Genomic DNA, 21035 nt, shown 5'->3' with positions numbered 1-21035 from the left:
CCACCCGGAGGAGGGAAAGGATTTTAATGACAAATACAGGAATCCAGCAGATGGCGTCAGAGAGCACCACAAAAAAGAAACGGTTGGCCACAGCCACCTCTCTTCCAGCGTAATTCCTGACTTCCGACGTCCGCCAGGTGGTGTTTTGAGTGGAACAGAACCTCGTAATGTAAGAAAACACAGTGACGAGAAAAGCCAGCAAGCTCACACCTGTCGAGGGGAGAAGCACACCTCTTAACATCTTGGCTGTACACGTCAACGGGAAAAACAGCCGCGGTCTTTAGATGGTAAATACTGTGACTGGTAGACCAGTACTTCCAAAAAGAGCCGTGGTGGCACAACGGTTAGGCGCTCTGGTGCTACCTGAAAGGTTGCTGGTTCGAATCCAGCCAGTGGCTCCGCAGGAGAAAGATCTGTTGATCTGCCCCCGTAAAGATGACAGCCTAGAAAACCTTATAGGGCAGCTCTACTCTGTCGCATGGGGTCGCTGTGAGTCGGAATCCGCTTGATGGCACAGAACAATGACAATAGTGGTATTCAGCTAATGCCCTGAGTTCAAGGCTATACTCTGGAACAAACCAAAAAATTGGATTTGCCAGGTCAGGAAAAGTGGTTTCAAGTATATAAACCCTTTATGAAGAATTCTAGACCTCTGAAATTCAGATCTAAGTGTATTATGCGGTGAACTCTAGCTTTTTTGAAGTATGGAAAAAAGCTATTTTTTTGTAGCTCTGTGAAATCTCAAAACTTAAGGGATTACTGTTGTTGAACGTGTGTCTCAAAAAATAAGTATAACTCCATTCACTTCTCTTATAAATATGGGTAAGATAACTTAAAGATTTATCAAGAATAGAATCCCCTCAGAAATGTTATCCTCTTTTTTTTTTTTTTGGTCTTAAAAATAACACATAGATCAAAAATAAATTTTTGTTTATTTTTCTTCAGTTTGCTTAGGATAATTTAAACTACTATGGTTCAGAACCCAGACTCACTCAGAAAAAGATGAACAAACAAGAAAAAAATTAAAAATTCAACAGTATGAATCGCTTTTTCAGGGACAGAGAGGTTCAGAATTTTCTCACTGACATCACTGTCCCCTAGAAGGCTGACTCCTTAGTCCTTCAGTTGGCTTTTTTCTGCTGTAATAAAAATCCTATGCATCATCACGGAATTTCTCATAGTGAACATAAAATTGGCGTATACGAGCATTTTCAAGGTTATTTAAAAAATGTTCATCTGAACCTAGACTGTATGTAAGACTGTGGGTGGAGTCTAGGAAGAAGTACTATAACTTGAAAGATGTTCTGTTATTTTTGATTCTAAAATAATGCCGGTGATCATGAGGGTGATGCAGGACTGGGCAACATTGTGTTCTAATGTACATAAGGTCGCTGGGACTCGAAGTTGATTCAACGGCGTCTGTCTGTCTGCCTATGTATATGTCTGTCTGTCTGTCTATCTGTCATCTGTCTATCCATCCATCCATCCTTCCATCTCCCTCTGTAATTTCTTTATCAAAACCATTTCATATTTAGTGAAATCTCACTTTAAAAAGCCATACAATAGAATTTTATAAAATTGGTTTGTTTGAGACCTCTTGTCAGAAATTTTAGTTAAGGATAAAATAACATGCCTGTTAGAAGATGCTTCTCTGGTCCAAATTCTGACGACAGACTCACAGAGAGGGTCAAAGTGTATATTCTAAATACACCAGAGGAACGAAAGATGGACGCTGGGGGCCGGATATACGGAAACTGTCCACACTATCTTTGCAGCTTCTCTGTAAATCTAACATGACTCTCAAGTTTAAAAATTAATTTAAAAAAGTATATTCTCATGGTCTTCAAACAGAAAAAAAACTGTACTTTATCTAGTGCTGTCGGGCGCCTTCTCTCCCATGCAAACTGTGTGAACAGCTGGGTGATGATGATGATTGTGTGTGTGTGTATCATTTTCTCTTTATCTACCAAAAAACCAAACCCACCGCTGTCCAGTCGATTCCCACTCATAAGGACCCTGGAGGACAGAGTAGGACTGCCCCATAGGGTTTCCAAGGCTGTAATCTTTACCGAAGCACACTGCTGATCTTTCTCCTGTGGAGGAGCTGGTGGGTTCAAACTGCCAACCTTTTGGTTAGCAACCAAAGGGTTCTAACCATTACCAGGGCTCCTTATCTCTGTGTCTACCTGGAATGTATTAGAGGGACCGACACCCTGCTAGCTGACCTCGTTTCCTAACTGTAACAGGCAGCCACACGGAACTTTCTGGCCTCCACTGGGTCTGCTCCCTGGCCCTGGGCCTCCGACTGCACTCCTTCTGGAACCCCCCAGCCTCCCCCGCCCTCACTTGGCTAACCTCCGCAGCCTCTGGGCCTCGTTTGGATGCTGTCTCTACTTGAAGACTTCCCTTGCCTAGTCCTCAGATCTGGGGCTCCTGGGGCACCCTGCATGCCTCCACTGTGGTATTTATTGTCCTGGGATGCCAGGCCTGTTTACTGGTCTGCGTCTTCCCCGATGCCCTGCAAGGTCTGGAGGCTAGGACTGCTGTGCTGTGTCTGCATTGCCCATGATGGGGCTTAACAAGTCCTCGGTGACTCAGTGACAGTGTGTGTCTGTGCGTGTGTCCCTGTGTGTCTGTGAGTGTGTCTGTGTGTGTGAGTGTGTCTGTGAGAGTGTGTGAGTGTCTGTGAGTGTGTCTGTGAGTGTGAGAGTGTACATGTGTCCGTGTGTGTCTGAGTGTGTGTGTGTGAGTATGTGAGAGTGTGTGTGTCTGTAAGTCTGTCTGTGAGTGTGTCTTTGTCTATGAATGTGTGTGAGTGTGTGTATGTCTGTGAGTGTATGAGTGTGTCTGTGTATGTCTGTATGTGTGTGTCTGTATCTCTGAGTGTGTGTGTGTCTGTGTGAGTGTGTGTATGTCTATGAGTGTGTATGTCTGTGGGCATGTCTGTGAGTGTGTCTGTGTATGTCTGTGAGTGTGTCTCTATGGGCGTGTGTGTGTGTGTCTATGGGAGTGTATCTGTGTCTGGGCATGTTTGTGTGTGTGAGTGTGTCTGTATGTCTGTGAGCGTGTCTCTGTGTGTCTATGTCTGTGTGTGTCTGTGTGTTTGTGAGTGTGTGTGAGTGAGCCTGTGTAGGTCTGTGTGTGTCTGAGTGTATGTGTGTGTGTATGTCTGTGTATGTCTGTGTGTCTGTGAGTGTGTCTGTATGTCTGGGCGTGTCTGTGTGAGGGGGGAGGATCTCTGTTATGTGCACTGTGCTAGGAACAGTGAGGAAATGAGCAATGTGGAAATACAGACAACAGGCCAGTGTCCTGGGAATGACGAACCCATGAACAAGTGACTATAAAGCAAGGTGGTATGTGAGGCGTGTTATTAAAATGGTGCAGGTAACGTGTTTTGTTTTCGAGAGGAGAAGGAGAAGGTTCATGAGGTCGAAAGGCTGGAGAAGAGCCAGAAACGGTGGTTAGGGCCATTTGGTGACTGTCGTAAGTGCCTAGGAAACCCTGGTGGTGCAGTGGTTAAGAGCTGGGCTGCTAACCAAGAGGTCGGCAGTTGGAATCCAGCAGGGCTCCTTGGAAACCCCATGGGGCAGCTCTGCCCTGTCCTCCGGGGTCGCTGTGAGTCGGAACTGGCTCAGCCGCAGCAGGTTTAGGTACAGCAGGGGGTCAGTGGGGTCTCCGAGCCGAGGCGCGCCGTCACTGTGGTGCTCAGGGAGATGGTGAGGGCAGCAGTGGACAGATAAACTGGAGAGGGCAGGCCCCAGGGGCTGAAAGACCAGATGGCCTAATGTAAAACGAAGGTGATGGCAGGGGGTACAGACCAGAAGAGGCAGAGACAGAAGGCATATTTCGATGAAAAGAAAGGGCAAATAGAGCTCGGTGACTGTTTGCTCTTTCTAATATAGCAAAGTCCAGGATTAGTCATGGCGTGATTCAAAGAACTTGATTTGGTCTTTGTCTTTGGTTCCTGAAAGATGTTGTTGGTTGCCATGGAGTGGATTCTAACTCAAGGCGACCCCGTGTGCACAGAGTAGAATGGTGCTCTGTAGGGTTTTCAAGGGTGTGACCTTTCAGAAGCCGATTGCCAGGCCTGTCTTCTGAGGTGCCGCTGGGTGGGTTTGAATCACCAATCTTTTGGCTAGTAGTTGAGAACTTAACCGTTTGCCCACACCAAACCCTTGAGTTTGGTAACTATTTGGATAAGGGGAAAGGATGAGCAGAGGGCATCAGAATCATAATACTGCCCAGTGAAAAAAAGGAGTGCCTGCGTGGTGCAAATGGTTAATGCACTACACTGCTAACGGAAGATTGGAGTTTTGTGTCCACCCAGAGACACCTCAGAAGAAAGTCCTGGCAATCTACTTTCAGAAAGTCCACCATTGAAAACCCTATGGAGCACAGTTCTACTCTGACACACACGGGGTCTCCATGAGTCAGAATCAACTTGGCAGCAACTGGCTTTAGTGTAAGAAAGGACATGGGAAAGGTCTTATTTAAGCAGGAAAGATACATATTAGACAACTAAAAAAAAGTTTTTGAACCTTAAAGAAGTAAACTTGTCATTGATTTGTCACAGAGAACTTAGGGTCTTCTTTTCTAAAAAATTGTGGAGAATTAAGAAAACTGAAAAGGAGTTTCATTAAAGCCTCATTATGTCGTTGACTTTATAGCTGCAGATGACAAATATCAATTAGTGCTTCTGGCATTTCCATTCGGGTAATTCTCCTACTAGTGAGTTTCCAGACTTTTGTTAATATTTATTTAACTGATAACTAGATCGTAAAAATAAAAAAAAAAAAGAGTTCAAATGACTTGGTAGGATCATAGGACAAGGTTCTAGAAATCCTTCAGCTCGTAGTCACTCCGATGAGCAAGAAATCAAAGGATCTTACAGACAATAAAAAGATCATCCGCAGATCCTGATAGCGTATCTTCATTTTCCAGGCTGAACCTCTATAATAAGTATAATAAATTTCAACAGACAGGTAGCAAGAATTTTCTTTAAAAAGGACACAGTCTTGTTTATATAAGGAGCTCTGATGGCACAAGAGTTAAGCACTCAGCTGCTAACCAAAAGGCTGGTGGTTCAAGCCCACCTAGCAGTTCCACAGGAGAAAGACTTGGCGATCTGCTCCTGTAAAGATTACAGCCTAGGAAACCCTACGGGGCGGTTCTGCTCTGTCACATGGGGTCACTATGAGTCAGAATCGATTCAACGGCACCTAACAGCAACAACAATAGTAAATTGATTACATTAGCTTCTTTTCTGAAACAGATGAATTCACCTCTGCTGAAATTTATGGCATTTCTATCAAAATTATGTTTGTCCAGGAAAATGAAAAATATCATTTACCTAGGAAAATCCCAAGAGAATATCCCTTGCTTCCAATATCTTCTGTTTGCTCATAATAAAGTGGGAAGCAGACTCCATTTTTCCCGTAAAAGTTTCCGAAATAATCCTCATTCCAAAATGGGATTACGGCGATTAAAAGTCCCGCCATCCAGATGCCGACGAGAATGATGGCTGTCTGTCATTTTCCCGGACGGATGTTGCTGAAGGGAAAGACGACCACCAGGAACTTCTCCAGAGTGAGGTATGTGAGCAGCAAGACGGAGACCTCGGTGGAGAGCATGGCCAGGCAGCCCAGGAGATGGCACTGCAGGCTCTCCATCCACAGCGAGGCGTACTTCTGATACTGCCCTTGGTACTTGATATCGAAGACACCCACGAAGAACAAATAAACGCCCATGAGGCAGTCGGCACATGCGGAAGAATTGGTGCGGTGTGTGTTGGTGTTATGGATTGAATTGTGTCCCCCCAACAATTTGTGTTGTAAATCCTAACCCCGATACCTGTGGTTATAATCTCATTTGGGAATGGGTTGTCTTTGTTATGTTAATGAGGCATGATTAGCATAGGGTGCATCTTAAACCAATCTCTTTTGAGATATAAAAGAGATTAACAAGAGCAGTGACGGGGGAAGAGAGTTGCCAAGCCACATGAAGTTTGCTCAGGAGGAGATGCTCGAAGAGACAAGGACCTTCCTCCAGAGCCGACAGAGGCAAAGCCTTCCTCTAGAGCCGGTGCCCTGAATTCAGACCTCTAGCCTCCTAAACTCTGAGAGAATAAATCTCTGTTAAAGCCATCCACTTGTGCTGTTTCTGTTCTAGCAGCACTCGATAGCTAAGACAGTTGATAATTCCCAGCATCTCCACCAAATGTGCAGCATTGGCCTTTTCTGACTAGGTCTTGTTCTTTATCCTGTATTAAGTGAACTAGAAGCCACCAGACTTCAAAATCTGTGCCATTTCCAAAGCACCACACTGCATTTTTGTTTTGTGGTTAAAAAATGGGGTAGGGTGATTTTTTTTTTTTTGGCAGGGGTGGGGTAGGCTAGAGGTTCAAGTCCACACAGAGGTGCCTCAGAAGAAAGGCCTAGTGATCTACTTCTGAAAAATGAGCCATTGAAAACACCATGGGGCACAGTTCTACTCTGACAGTGACACAGTAAACATGCATTATTTGCTTAGTTAATAAAAGGAATCATTTTCTGGGCCTAAGGAGCATGAATTTTATTGCAGTTGAACAAAGCTTAGTTTTACTACCCACAAAACATCCTCCATCATCCACCCCTTGATTCGTCTGCTCCCTGTGACCCCATTTCTAAGACAAGTTACCTCAGCAAAAGGACATTGCAAGCTCATGTAATCTGAAACAGAGCAGCAGGTTCATATTTAGAAAATGAAAATTGCCTGGCATAATACAATTCATATTAAATGCTACTGTGGAAGGCCCGTGTGTGTGTAGCACACAGCAGACAGACAATATCCTAAATCTACTTAGATAGGAAATGTACTTACAGCAAAGGATCTTGATAGACATAGCATGAGTTGTATTTTCAGCCTGAATGAAAGATCTCATGCCAATGACAAACAGATTTCCAAAGCAGGTAATGAAAGCTATCACCCAGCCAAATATTCTGAGGATATTGTTAGCCAAGAGGTCTTCAAATGAAGTAATGCCGTCAGTCAAGGACATACATATTCGAACATGGGGAGCGTAGGAGCAGTAGTGAAAGTTTTTGAAATAACTAAAGTGAAAGGGGAAAAAAAGAGTCACCATACAGTAACGACACAGACACTACAGCTGTAATCTTACCAGGGTTGCAACTCCGCGGTGGGTACGCAACTTTGCAACTCTACATTGGTCTACACTGGGTATGTAACTTCACAACTCTACACTGGTCTACACTGGGTATGTAACTTTACAACTCTACATTGGGTAATCAACTTCACAACTCTACATTGGTCTACACTGGGTATGTAACTTCGCAACTCTACATTGGGTAATCAACTTCAGAACTCTACATTGGTCTACACTGGGTATGTAACTTCACAACTTTACATCGGGTAAGCAACTTCACAACTCTGCATTGGTCTACACTGGGTATGTAACTTCACAGCTCTACATTGGTCTATCTTGGGTATGCAACTACGCTGGATTTTTTCATTTATTTTTGTTTAGTAGTGATTACACAATTATAGAGTTCTTCATTAAGTATCATGTTATTTTAGGCATTGTCCTTCTTCTAAAGACCAAGAACATAAAAGACACAGAAATTCCCTTCTGTAGCTCACTAAAAACACACGTGTCTTGTACTTTTTTGAAATGCTGATGCACCCTCACTTTTAACCACCCCTTCTCCCTGACGCTGGCAGGCAGGGAGGGTCTCTGAGGAGAGAAAATCCCATCTCACTGTGCCTAAGAGGAGACACAGCCATCTTAAATACGGATTTCTTACCAGAACTTCCAAGGACTTAACTTCTAGAGAAAAATGGAGGTCTGTTTTTGGCCAATGTTTTTATTATTGGAATGTGTGGAATTCTGAGGAGTTTGAACTGATGAGGCCATTTGGCCCATTACTATCCCTCAAACCTGCGTGCTTGGGATCTTCTCACATAAAACTCGTTAGAATTTTATTCTTTCACCTCTTTTAGTCCATTTCTCTGCTCTTTTCTCTCAGACTAATTCTTTTTTTTTTCCCCTTTGTCATCTCCCAATTCAGTTTCTACACCAGAAAGTTAAGCAGCACAGCTTTGCTGCACCACAGCCTTCAAGGCTTTGTGTGACTGGAGCCCTCACTGCCCCACCCTTCCTTTCTCCCTGTGATTCAGTCCACCCAGCCACACTGGCCTTCTTGCCAGTTGTTAGACGAGCCTGGCTCATTGCCTTCTCAGAGCCTTGCTTTTGCTGTTCCCTCTACCTGACACAGGAGGCCCTGGGTGGTGCAAACAGTTAACTTGCTGAGCTGTTAACCAAAACGTTGGTGGTTTGAGTCCACCCAGAGGCATCTCGGAAGAAACACCTGACGATCTACTTCTGAAAAATTCAGACGCTGAAAACCCTATGAGTCACAGTCCTACTCTGACACACATGGGGTTGCCATGAGTTGGAATCCACTCAGTGGCAATGGGTTTACTGCCCAGAAGACTCTTCCCCCAGGTATTGACAGGGGTCCCTTCATCTTGCTGATTTCTATTTAAACTGTAAGTATTCTATCTCTTTATCTTACTTTACTTTCTTCATAAACCAAACCAAACCCGTTGCCATCGAGTCCATTCTGACTCATAGCAACCCTATAAGACAGAGTAGAACTGCCCATAGGGTTGCCAAGGCTGTAATCTTTACAGAAGCCGACTACCACATCTTTCTCCCATGAAGCAGCTGGTAGGTTTGAACCACCGACCTTTCGGTTAGCAGCCAAGCACTTAACCACTGTGTCACCAGGGCTCCTTTCTTTCTTCATGCTGTTGTTATGTGCACTCGAGTCAGTTCCAACTCATAGCAACTGTCTTAGTCATCTAGTGCTGCTATAACAGAAATACCACAAGAGGATGGCTTTAACAAACAGAAGTTTATCCTCTCACAGTCTAGGAGGCTAGAAGTCCAAGTTCAGGATGCCAGCTCCAGGAGAAGCCTTTCTCTCTCCATCCACTCTGGGGGGAAGGTCCTTGTCATCAATCTTCCCCTGGTCTAGGAGCTTCTCAGCACAGGGACCGCAGGTCCAAAAGATGTGCTCTGCTCCTGGCACTACTTTCTTGGTGGTATGAGGTACCCCTGTCTCTCTTCTCTCTTTTATATCTCGAAAGAGATTGACTCAAGACACAACTTAATCCTGTAGATTGAATCCTGCCTCATTAACGTAACTGCCTCTGATCCTGCCTCATCAACATCATAGAGGTAGGATTCACAACACATAAGAAAATCACATCACATGATAAAGTGGGGACAATTACACAATACTGGGAATCTAGTATTGGGCCTAGCCAAGTTGACACACATTTCTGGGGGACACAACTCAGTCCACAACAGTGACTTATGTACAACAGAATGAACTACTGCCCAGTCCTATGCCATCCTCACAATCCTTGTTATGCTTGAGCCCATTGTTGTAGCCACTGTGTCAATCCATCTCATTGACGGTCTTCTTCTTTTTCACTGACCCTCTACTTTACCAAGCGTGACATCCTTCTCCAGTGACTGGTCCCTCCTTATCATGTTCAAAGTATGTAAGACAAAGTCTCACCACCCTTGCTTCTAAGGAGCATTCTGGCTGTGCTTCTTCCAAGACTTGTTTGTTCTTCTGGCCGTCCATGGCATATTCAATATTCTTCATCAACACAGTAATCAAAGGCATCAATTCTTCTCCAGTCTTCCTTATTCATTGTCCAGCTTTCACATGCATATGAGGTGACTGAAAATACCATGGTTTGGATTAGGCACAATTTAGTCCTCAAAGTGGTGTCTTTACTTTTGAACACTTGAAAGGGGTCTTTTGCTGCAGATTTTCCCAGTGTAATGTGTCGATTGGTTTCTTAACTGCAGCTTCCATGGGCATTGATTGTGGATCCAAGTAAAATTAAATCCTTGACAACTTTAATCTTTTCTCCATTTATCATGACGTTGCTTTTTGGTCCAGTTGTGAGGATTTTTGTTTTATATTGAGGTGTAATCCATAAGGAAGGCTGTGGTCTTTGATTTTCATCAGTAAGTGCTTCAAGTCCTCTTCACTTTCAGCAAGCAAGGTTGTGTCATCTGCATGTCACAGGTTGTTAATGAGTCTTCTTTCAATCCTGATGCCCTGTTTTTCTTCATATAGTCCAGCTTCTGAGATTATTTGCTTGGCATACAGATTGAATAAGTATGGTGAAAGGTTACAACCCTGACCAACACCTTTCCTGACTTTAAACCATGGAGTATCCCCTTGTTCTTTTCGAATGACTGCCTCTTGGTCTATGTATAGGTTCCTCATGAACACAATTAAGTGTTCTGGAATTCCCATTCTTCCCAGTGTTACCCATAATTTGTTATGATCCACACAATCAAATGCCTTTGTATAGTCAATAAAACACAGGTAAACATCTATCTTTCTGGTATTCTCTGCTTTCAGCCAAGATCTATCTGACATCAGCAATGATATCCCTTGTTCCATGTCCTCTTCCGAATCCAGCTAGAATTTTTGGCAGTTCCCGGTCGATGTACTGTTGCAACTATGTTTTGAATGATTTTCTGCAAAATTTTATTTGCATGTGATATTAATGATATTGTTCAATAATTCCACGTTCTGTTGGATCACCTTTCTTGGGAATAGGCACAAATATGGATCTCTTCCAGTCAGTTGGCCAGGTAGCTGTCTTCCAAATTTCTTGGCATAGATGAGTGAGCACCTCCAGCGCTGCATCCGTTTGTTGAAACATCTCAATTCGTATTCCATCGATTCCTGGGGCCTTGTTTTTGCCAATGCCTTCAGTGCAGCTTGGACCTCTTCCTCCAGTACTAGCAGTTTTTGATCATATGCTACCTCCTGAAATGGTTTAACATCGACCAATTCTTTTTGGTATAGTGACTCTGTATTCCTTCTATCTTCTTTTGATGTTTCCTGCATTGTTAAATATTTTCCCCATAGAATCCTTCAATATTGTACCTTGAGGCTTGAATTTTTTCTTCGGTTCTTTCAGCTTGAGAATTGCTGAGCGTGTTCTTCTCTTTTGGTTTCCTAACTCCAGGTCTTTTCACGTTTCATTATAATACTTTACTTTGTCTTCTCGAGCCTCCCTTTGGAATCTTCTGTTCAGCTCTTTTACGTCATCATTTTCTGAATCGTTTTGGCTACTCTACATCCACGAGAACCAAAATACAACCTTGAGTACATCCCACCTGAATTTAGAGACCATCTCAAGAGTAGAGTTGATGCATTGACCACTAATAACCAAAGACCAGACGAGTTATGGAATGACATCAAGGACATCATATATGAAGAATGCAAGAGGTCATTAAAAAGACAGGACAGAAAAAAAAAAAAAGACGAGAATGGATGTCAGAAGAGACTCTGAAAACTTTTTTCATAGTTCTTCATAGAATCTATTAACTATTTGTTTATTTGTTGACTCTCTGCCTTCCAAAGCTGAATGGAAGCCCCATGATGGCAGACATCTCTTTCTCTTGCTTATCACCGTGTTCTCGGCATCTACAACAGTGCCTGCTACATGGTGAGTACGCAACAGCTGATTTTTAGATCAGCAAATGAATGATGAATGATTTAGTGCTGAGTGTGCTAGGTAGAGAATTAGGGCACCATTCCTGCCTTCAAGTAGCTTACTCTTTTGTGTCCTAATACTATTTATCTTGTTAAAGGAACTTGACATGTAAATGGGGTTTTCCTCTCCTTCTCTGCAGTCCCTGGCACACACGCTTTGTTCTTTCAGGATTCCATTGTGTCCTCTGTCTTCAGATATAGCCATCGAGGGGCTCTCACCGTCACCTTCCACTGGGCTACTACTTGGAGGTGGAAGGAATGGGAGTGAAGAGGGTGAAGGGATTGTGGAAATGGTTTAATAAGTGGTGGGCTAGGAAGGCGGAAGAAAATCCATTAGATCACTTAGTAGACAAGTAACTAAGCTAATACATTCTCTGTTAATTGTTGGGTCCTTCCTGACCTTGACCTGAAGTCCATATTTAAAGTGAAAGCTTCTCCATGAAGTTCTAAAACGGTTTAATTTCTTTGTTCTAAGAAGACCTCACATACTGCCTGCAAAAGGATACGGTAGCCTCGTGAAATATTTATATAATGCTGACACAGTAATAGAAATTATGAAAACCATGTGGGTATGTGTCAAACTCATGTCTTTCAGTAATCACACCTACTGCACAGACATAAACAAGATGTTCTCCCAAAAGAGTCTTCACATCAACCATTTCATCCATCTGTTGCACTCAACTTGTAATCTTACGGCGAAGCCTCCCTATTTTTGTGGGTTACAATGGTTAATTTTTGAAATCACACACACACAGATTACATAGTTGCTGAGAAATGATCATGTCATCAACACATAAATTAACACAACCCACACAGTGCACTTCAGCCAAATACATTAACATGACTTACCAAAAACTAAGATAAACATCAATTACCTCCATTCCGTAGTGCACTTAGTAACAGTAACAATACCTGGAGTTAATACAACACCTTTCTTCCTGAGGGCTCAAATCTTAGAGCAGTTGACTGCTCACTCATGTGAGGTGAATTAATGTTCCATGTCACCTGGGTACCATTTTGCCAGTGACTTTGTCTGGTGTAATATGTGGCATTCTGGTACCCTGATTCTTATTGGGTCTCAACTAGACAAACAGCATGTTTCCAGAAAGAAGTATCATTGATGTCAGCACATCATTAAATTGAACTCCATTTGAACAGGGACTAATGGTGACAAAATTAAAAAGACTTTTCTTGCATAAAAACACATGGCAGCAATACACTGGACAGTTTACATTAGAACATTTGAGACACTTCACTATACCTCCTTCTCCAGTTCTTCATATCTACTTACATGTGAGAAAGATTCCTCATGGGTTGAAACATTCGTGTGCTTATCCTTGGAATCTCTATCCTTGCCAGGTCTCTAGAAAACACACACAAATACATTCAATGTTTTGATGCCTTAATTTAGTGTCATAAACATTGTGTTCCGTTTTGATCCAAGGCCCAGTGGATGGATCCTGATCAAAAGGAGGGAAAACTGTAGAACAGAACTTCAAACTTACATGGAAGTCAGACTTACTAGATCCATTGAGACTGGGGGAACCCCCGAATGTAATGCCCAGTGATAATCTTTAAAACGAACTGAAACTATCCCATGATTCCATTTTTAAACTAAACAACAGTTTAGCCCAATTAGTAAAGAATGTTTGCTTCAGGCATAGAGTTCTTATAAAGAATTATCCATATGAGTGTAAACTGACACCAGTTAATCCAAAGCACAGATGAGAATGTTGAGGGACAGAGAACCTAAATTAATGGTGATGACGTAACAATAAATGTTGAGATAGAATGATGGCATAATGTGAAGTATGGAACCAACGTTATTGAACTTTTCATGTAGAAATTGTGAATGGATGTATGTTTGGTTGTGTATATTGCCACTAAAAATAAATAAAATCTTTTTATAACTTACTCTTTGTCAAATCCTGAGTGAAATGCTTCAAAATCTTATGTTACCACTTGAAATTAGGATGACAATTTTACAGTACTATGGTAGAAAATTTCCGTACCTATTTATGCCTCCTGTAAGTTAGAACTGATTTTGTCACTTCACAGGAAGAATTATATTCTCATCGAGTGCTCTCATTCATTTATTCGATTTAGAAATAGCACTAGAGATTTGCATGATTATGAAATTGGCTCTGTAGTTGAATTTTATAAACTAGGTCAGGAAGCTGATACTTCTGAACTCAGGGCATCACTGAAATGAGGTTTCTGAGAATCCAGATTTAAAAGCAGGCATTTCTGCCCAGCTTCTGTGTCTTTTGGATGGGAAATGATGGATGCAACAGTCAAAACACAGCCAGAGTCAGCAAAAACCCACTGCTGCCAAGTTGATTCTAACACATAGAGACCCTACAGGACAAAGTAGAACTGCCCCATAGGGTTTCCAAGGCTGTAATCTTTATGGAAGCAGACCGCCATGAACCACTGACTTTTGTTAGCACCCAAGCGCTTAACCACTGCACCCCCTGGGCTCCTTTGGAGGTAGCAAGAGAAGCTCCAATTGAGGACAAAGGTTTCCTAAGACAGCGAGGAGAAGGACAGTTCCTTTAAAATTCCTCCAGCCCCCATAAGATGTCCTTAGAAGGTGCCAAGGATAATCCCCATTCTCCTCATCTAAGGAGCCCTCGTGGCGCAACTGTTAAGCACTCAGCTGCAAACCAAAAGGTTGGCAATTCAAACCCACTCAGTGGTTCTATGGAAGAAAGACCTGGCAATCTGCTTCTATAAAGATTTAAAAAAAAACCATTGGCGTCAAATTGATTCTGACTCATACTGACCCTAAAGGACAGAGTAGAACTGCCCTATAGGGTTTCCAAGGCTGTAATCTTTAAAGGAGCAGACTGCTGCATCTTTCTCCCACACAGTGGCTGGTGGACTTGCACCAGATGCTGGTATTTCACTTAGCAGCCAGTTGCTAACCACTGTGCCACCAGGACTCCTCCCCATAAAGATTATAGCCCAGGAAACCCTATGGGCAGTTCCCCTCTCACATGGGGACGCTATGAGTCAAAATCAACAGCACTCAACAACATACTCTTCATTTATCCAGAAGCTTCTTCAAATACGGGTTCTTTGAAGACCTTTTTAGGATGGTGTGAATAACGGGCATTGGTCATGTTCTCTGGAAATGTAGATGGAAAGGGAACAATTCAAAACACAGAAGCCTTTCGCTTTTAGTATTGATTTTGGCTGATGTCTGGGTCTCACTTTCCTTGGTTTCTGTGTTGACTAATCTGAATGAGGATTTCTGGACATGGCTCTGAGTTCTCTTTGGCTCCATGAGTCCTTCTGGAGGAACCACCTTGGCTTTTCGGCAGCCAGAAATGAACCCTGGAGGAGCTATTCTATGACTAAGCCATCACATGGCTTCTCCAGCAGGGAACTTTGCATCCTTAGTAAAGGTCTTTTCCCTTCTTTCAGAGGAGCCCCAGTGGTGTGGTGGTTAAAGCACTCGGCTGCTAACCAAAAGGTGGGCAGCTGGAACTCACCAGTCATTCTGCAGGAGAAAGATGCAGCAGTCTGCTCCCACGAAGATTACAGCCTTGGAAACCCTATGGGGCAGTTCTACTCTGTCCTATAGGGTCGCTGTGAGTCAGAGTTGGAGTTCACGCGACGGCAATGTGTTTGGTTTTGGGTCCCTTGTTCCTTTTGCTCTTGAGATTCTCCTTGACTTATCCCTGTTTTAGCTTTATTATGTGTTGTGTGGTTGTTTGATTAATGGTCTGTAGTTTCCAAAAGGGGAGAAGCCATCATATCCTGAGTGTCCAATACCATGTCATGCTCTGCTCTTCAATGTTTGTAAATGAATCAGAAGAAAGAGAAAAGAGACAATAAAGAAAGGAAAGAGGTGAAGAAAGGCAAATATGGAGTAAATAACTGCTACTTGGACTTTCAGAAAGGCATTATGTGGTGACTTGATAATTTTGTTCTCAGAAATGCAGCATGTGATGAGTAAAGGGAAGCATCGTTTTGCTCACATCCTGAGGTCTGTTCTTATATTTAAAACCAATGGGTTATTTATATATCTTTTGGTTCTAGGCTGAGCTTCCTTAAAATGTTAAAAAGCGAAGACATAACTTTGAAGACTAAGTTGCGCCTGACCTAAGCCATGGTGTTTTCAATCACCTCATACGCACGCGAAAGCTGGACAATGAATAAGGAAGCCCGAAGAAGAATGTATGCCTTTGAATTATGGTGTTGGTGAAGAATATTGACTATATCCTGGACTGCCAGAAGAACAAACAAATCTGTCTTGGAAGAAGGGCAGCCAGAATGTTCTTTAGAAGTGAGGATGTTGAGATTTAGTCTCACATACTTTGGATATGTTATCTGGAGGGAATAGTCTCTGAAGAAGGACATCATGCTTGGTAAAGCAGAGGGTCAGTGAAAAAGAGGAAGACACTCAATGAGATGGATTGACCCAGTGGCTGCAACAATGCGCTCAAACATAGCAACGACTGTAAGGATGGCACAGGACTGGGCCGTGTTTCATTCTGTTGTACATGGGGTTGCTATGAGTCGAAACCGACTTGATGGCACCTAAGGACAACAACAAATGGTTGAAAACTTAAAATACTAAACAAAATTATTCCTCTGAGTGTTCGTGTTTGTGGGATAATTTTTTCCTTACAGGGAAAAGTTGAAATTATGCACTATAGACTAATGTCAAATAGATTAGTGTAAGAAAGGGGGAAAGCAAAAGACATGCAAGCCTTGGGTAATTTGTTTTTACCAACCTTCTATTAACAACTCTTACAAGTTTAATTTTTTTGTGTGCAAAATGTAGCATAAGATTTTTTCATATTAACCCAGTTTTTAGGAAGGTACTCGATGTAGCATCAGGCATAGAAATAGTCTTTGCACGTGTTGAAACAGTAAAAATTTGAGGCTTTGTTATCATTCAGTACACATCTGATGGTAACATAGTATTCACTGTTGTCTGAGGATGCATGCTCAAATTAAAAGCTCTCCTGTGTTTGAAATACTCGTTAAAAATAAGTGTGTCTCTAAGTAAAGTACATCTACTAAAATCATAATCAACATACTGCAAAGTTTCACTTCCAGAGACTGAAGTTGTTTAAGGCTTTCTGAGTGGTTCTTGTGGAGGTACAAAAGAGGATTGGATGACAGATTCCTTTGGTGCCATAAGAAAGAAGGGGGAAAAGCATTAGGCTGTTATTATATTGGAAGCTTAAGACCTTGCCATTTAAATCTGATTATGGTGAGAAGAAGGACTTACAGTTTTTGGAGACGCTTCAGGTCGTGAAAAATGTGGGGTGGTAACTCCACTATCAGATTGTTGGACAGATTCCTGTTGGTGATAGTGGAAACTGAAAACAATTACATTGGAAACAAGTGACGTCCTTATTCCGCCTCACAGTTATCATCGTCCTATTTGATGGAACAGAAAGTATGAATCTAGTCAACCTGATAACTGGTTGCACAACACCAAGGCTGTGTGAGTCAGCCCAATGGATGTGTTTCCGTCCCTTTCCGAGATGTCACGTTTTTGCTCATCCAGTGCCTGGCTGGAATGTCCTCTCACCCCTCTCCAACACATTCCCAGCCTGGATTTAATATCCATTTTGATTAATTTCATCCCTTTTGGGTAAACTCTTCGTACACTTCTGTTGCACATTGTTTGGGTGATTCCTGCTTGGTTCTTGCAGGTGGTACTTTGCTCATCCAGCTGTATTGGAAGCTTTTAGAGGTCAAGACCTGTGTCTTCTGTTTATTTTTCATTCCAGCTAAGATAGTATTGGCCACACAATATTTTCCTAGTTAATCTTGAATGGATAAGTTCACACATTTTAAATATGTTCTTATACGGGACTGATTCTGTAGAAAAAATTGAGGGCTTAAATTAAATATAATAGGACTATCACAGGCAAATAACTCTGGAATGTGGAAAAGAGATCTGTTAGAGTCGGAAGAAATCAGGGCTCCTTAAGGGTCAAAAGTAGCCCTCTGAACCAGAGAAAACATTAAAGGTGAAACAGATATAAAATTGCCTAATTAAGAGTTCAACAAAGTATTTGATATATTTTTGATGCTTACATGGGAGTTACAAACAACTAAGGCTTAGCTATTTTTTCTGAAGGAGCCCAGGTGATGCGACCGTTAAGCACGCAACTGCTAACTGAAAGGTTGACGGTTCAAACCCACCCAGTGGCTCTGTGGGAGAAATCTGTCCTATAAAGATTCCTCCCACCACCGCCCCCCTCAAAAAAAAAAAAAAAAAAACCCATTGCTGTGATTCCAACTCACAGCAACCCTATAGGACAGAGCAGAACTGCCCCATAGGATTTCTCAGGAGCAGCTGGTTGATTCAAACTGCTGACCTTTTGGTTAGCACCCAAGCTCTTAACCACTATGCCATCAGAGCTCCCCGGTAAAGATTATAGCCTTCAAAACTCTGTGGGGCAGTTCTACTCCGTCACATGGGGTCACTATGTGTTAAAATCAACTTGACAGCACCCAACAACAATAACGGTTTTTTTTCCTAAAGAAGCTTAAATTAGAGTAAACACCTAGCTTATAAAACAAGGAAAGAACGGAACAGGTGCTATGGCAGAAGTTCAGACAAAACCAAGAGGAAGGCGTTGTCCATGTTGGCCTAGGAAATGAGGAGATGTCTACATGGAGGGTGGAGTAAAGGAGCAGAGCTTTCAGGGGAGAAGCGAGCGCTATCAGAGGAAGGGATGCTTGGAAGTCAACGGCATGTTCAGGAGCCAGCAAGTGGTCCAGTGTGGGTGGAGGATAGGAGGTACGGGGAGAGGTAGAGGAAGGTGAAAGTGCCCTGGTGGCACAATGGTTAAGTGCTTGGCTGCTGACCCAAAGGTCAGCTGTTCAAACTCACCCAGCAACTCTGTGGGAGAAAGACCTGACAATCTGCTCCCATAAAGGTTACAGCCTCAGAAATCCTATGGGGGAGTTCTACTGTGTCCTACAGGGTAGCTATAAGTCAGACTATAGTCCAAAGTTGACTCAATGGCACCTAACAACAATAATATATATATAAATGAGACATGATCCCTGCATTTAAGGCGATATAAAAAAACAAAACAAAACACCGAAACACCCAAACTCATTGTTGTAGAGTCGATTCCTGTCCTTACGGAAGCAGATCACCACGTTTTTCTCCCACAGAGTGGTTGGTGGGTTCAAATCACTGACCTCTCAGTTATCAGCCAAGAGCTTAACCACTGCACAACCAGGGCTCCTTCAAGGAGGTATGGCAAACACGTATTATCACTCCCAAGCACATGTTTATATAAAATCCCCCAAAGAAAACAGATAGGGAAACTAGGGTAGGCTAAATTCATATTAAGCCCACCGTCGGATTTTAATGTACTTTTGACTTAGGATAGTATTAGTTTTCTTGTTTGATTTTTAATATCTGGTAGTATACAGGATTTTGGGGACATGTTATCAGGAAGGACCAGTCCCTGGAGAAGGACATGCTTGGTAAAGTACAGGGTCAGTGAAAAAGAGGAAGACCCTCAACAAGACGGATTGACGCAGTGGCTGCAACAGTGGGCTTAAGCATAACGATTGTGAGGATGGCGCAGGACTGGGCAGCGTTTTGTTCTGTTGTACATGGGGTTGCTGTGCGTCGGAACCAACTCGATGGCACCTGACAACAACAACAATACAGGATTTTGATTGCTACTACAGGAAGAACAATCTTACCCATCATCTAAATTGATAATCTTGGAAGAAGCAATCGCGTTTTCCTAATAGACAATTGCACTTGCAGTTCTCCTAAATTTTGTAATGACGAGAATGTCTTCTCTGGAACAAAATCAATTTGATTTCTCGGCAGGAACCTGCAAGACATGTGGAGAGTCAGCACCGTTGGTTGTCGTCTGCTCTAATGATCAGTTTGGAGCTTGGCTGCTAACTGAAAGATTGGAGCATTAAGTCCCTCCAGAGGTACCTCAGAGGAAAGGTCTGGCAATCTACTTCCAAAAACTCAGTCATTGAAAACCCTATGGAGTGCAGTTCTACTCTGACACAGATAGGGTTGTCATGAGTCGGAACTGACTCCACAGCAACTGGTTTTGGATGGAATTCGTTTAGTTCTCCAGTCTCCTCTCTCATCAATTATCCATGAGAAGAAGAATGAACTCTGCATCTCGTAAAGGGAATAAGATGCCCGTCAATATGCAATCCGACTGTAAGCTTTATCCCCTGGTTTGCTGGAGAGAAGGGGTTAGAATACTACAAATGGATATACTCTGCTTTTTTGTTTTTTTTTCATTTTTCCTTCCAAATACCCATCCAACCAATAAACATTATCAAGTGCTTACTATGTATTAAAACAAAATAAAAAATCCTTGTGTTTTTAAGCTTACTAGTGTAAATGTACCAATCGACCAGTCTACCTGACTCTCCAGCCCCTATGAAAAACAACATAATCACCAGTTAGAATCACCACTCAGAATCCTTTTCCCTCTTAGATTTTTTTTTTTTTTTTCCTTTAGGGAGAAAGACATCATGTGGTGAGAGCTCCTGGCAGTAACAACTAAGCATTCATTGTGTGTTGTTAGCTGCTGTCGAGTGGGCCCCCATGCACACCGGGACAAAACACTGCCTGGTCCTGCCCACGATCAGTCAGGGAGCAGAACGTTGTGATCCATGGGATATTCATTGGCTGATTTTCAGAGGTAGATTTTCAGACCTTTTTTCCTAGTCCATCTTAGTCTGGAAGCTCCGCTGAAACCTGTTCAGCATCATCACAGCAACGCACAAGCCTTCACTGACAGACAGGTGGTGACTGTGCATGGGGTGCACTGGCCGGGAACCGAACCCAGGTCTCCTGCATGGGAAGTGAGAATTCTACCACTGAACCACCACTGCTCCCAGTCTGTGGGTAGCTAACCACTGTCACAGACATCCTCTCATCTTACTGTTGACTGGGGGGTTCAGAAATTGGAGCCTCCGGGGTTAGTTCAGCCGAGAGGGTGTCCGGAAGTAATCACTGCCCTCAAAACGAGGAGAGCAGGCTGGAGACCGAAGTTAAGGCTCAGCCCCACCATCAAAACCAGCAAATCAATGTGGACTTTTTTGTATTCCAGTTTCATACCAAAACTGTAAAGGAAGCACTCATTTATGCTTTTTTTGTCAATGGTTCTTTTTGATTTCTGAATCTGTTGGTTTTCCCCTAGTTTAGGGAGTCCTTTATGTACTCACAGCACTGTGAGTGAACTGTAGGGCAGGAAGGTGGAGTTTGTAAGATACTTTATTCGATTGCCTTCCAAATCCCTGAAAGGCAAGAATGAAAACAAAAAAAAACAATTTTTTAAATTTGTTTGTACAAATCCTATGTCTAGAGATACTGAGATAAAATTCTTTTGTTGGTATAACAATTCTGAACTTTATTTTGACTTCATTCCAATTTTTACTATGCTTGCCTTCTCATTATTGCAG

At 42.6% G+C, this 21035-nt stretch overlaps 1 protein-coding gene across 1 annotated transcript in view; it reads right to left on the bottom strand.

Annotated features, from left to right (window-relative positions):
- RXFP2 (relaxin family peptide receptor 2) overlaps positions 1–21035 on the bottom strand; it is a 74226-nt gene that overhangs the window by 6940 nt on the left and 46251 nt on the right. Inside the window, 8 exon segments of the mRNA XM_004386033.1 lie at positions 3–210; positions 5351–5762; positions 6860–7088; positions 12886–12957; positions 16645–16737; positions 16843–16914; positions 19361–19432; positions 20799–20870. Coding sequence (XP_004386090.1) covers positions 3–210; positions 5351–5762; positions 6860–7088; positions 12886–12957; positions 16645–16737; positions 16843–16914; positions 19361–19432; positions 20799–20870 — 1230 coding nt within the window.

This window comes from Trichechus manatus, unplaced genomic scaffold, assembly GCF_000243295.1.
Source record: "Trichechus manatus latirostris isolate Lorelei unplaced genomic scaffold, TriManLat1.0 scaffold00153, whole genome shotgun sequence".
NCBI lineage: Eukaryota > Metazoa > Chordata > Mammalia > Sirenia > Trichechidae > Trichechus > Trichechus manatus.
This window is presented reverse-complemented; position numbering and strand designations above follow the sequence as displayed.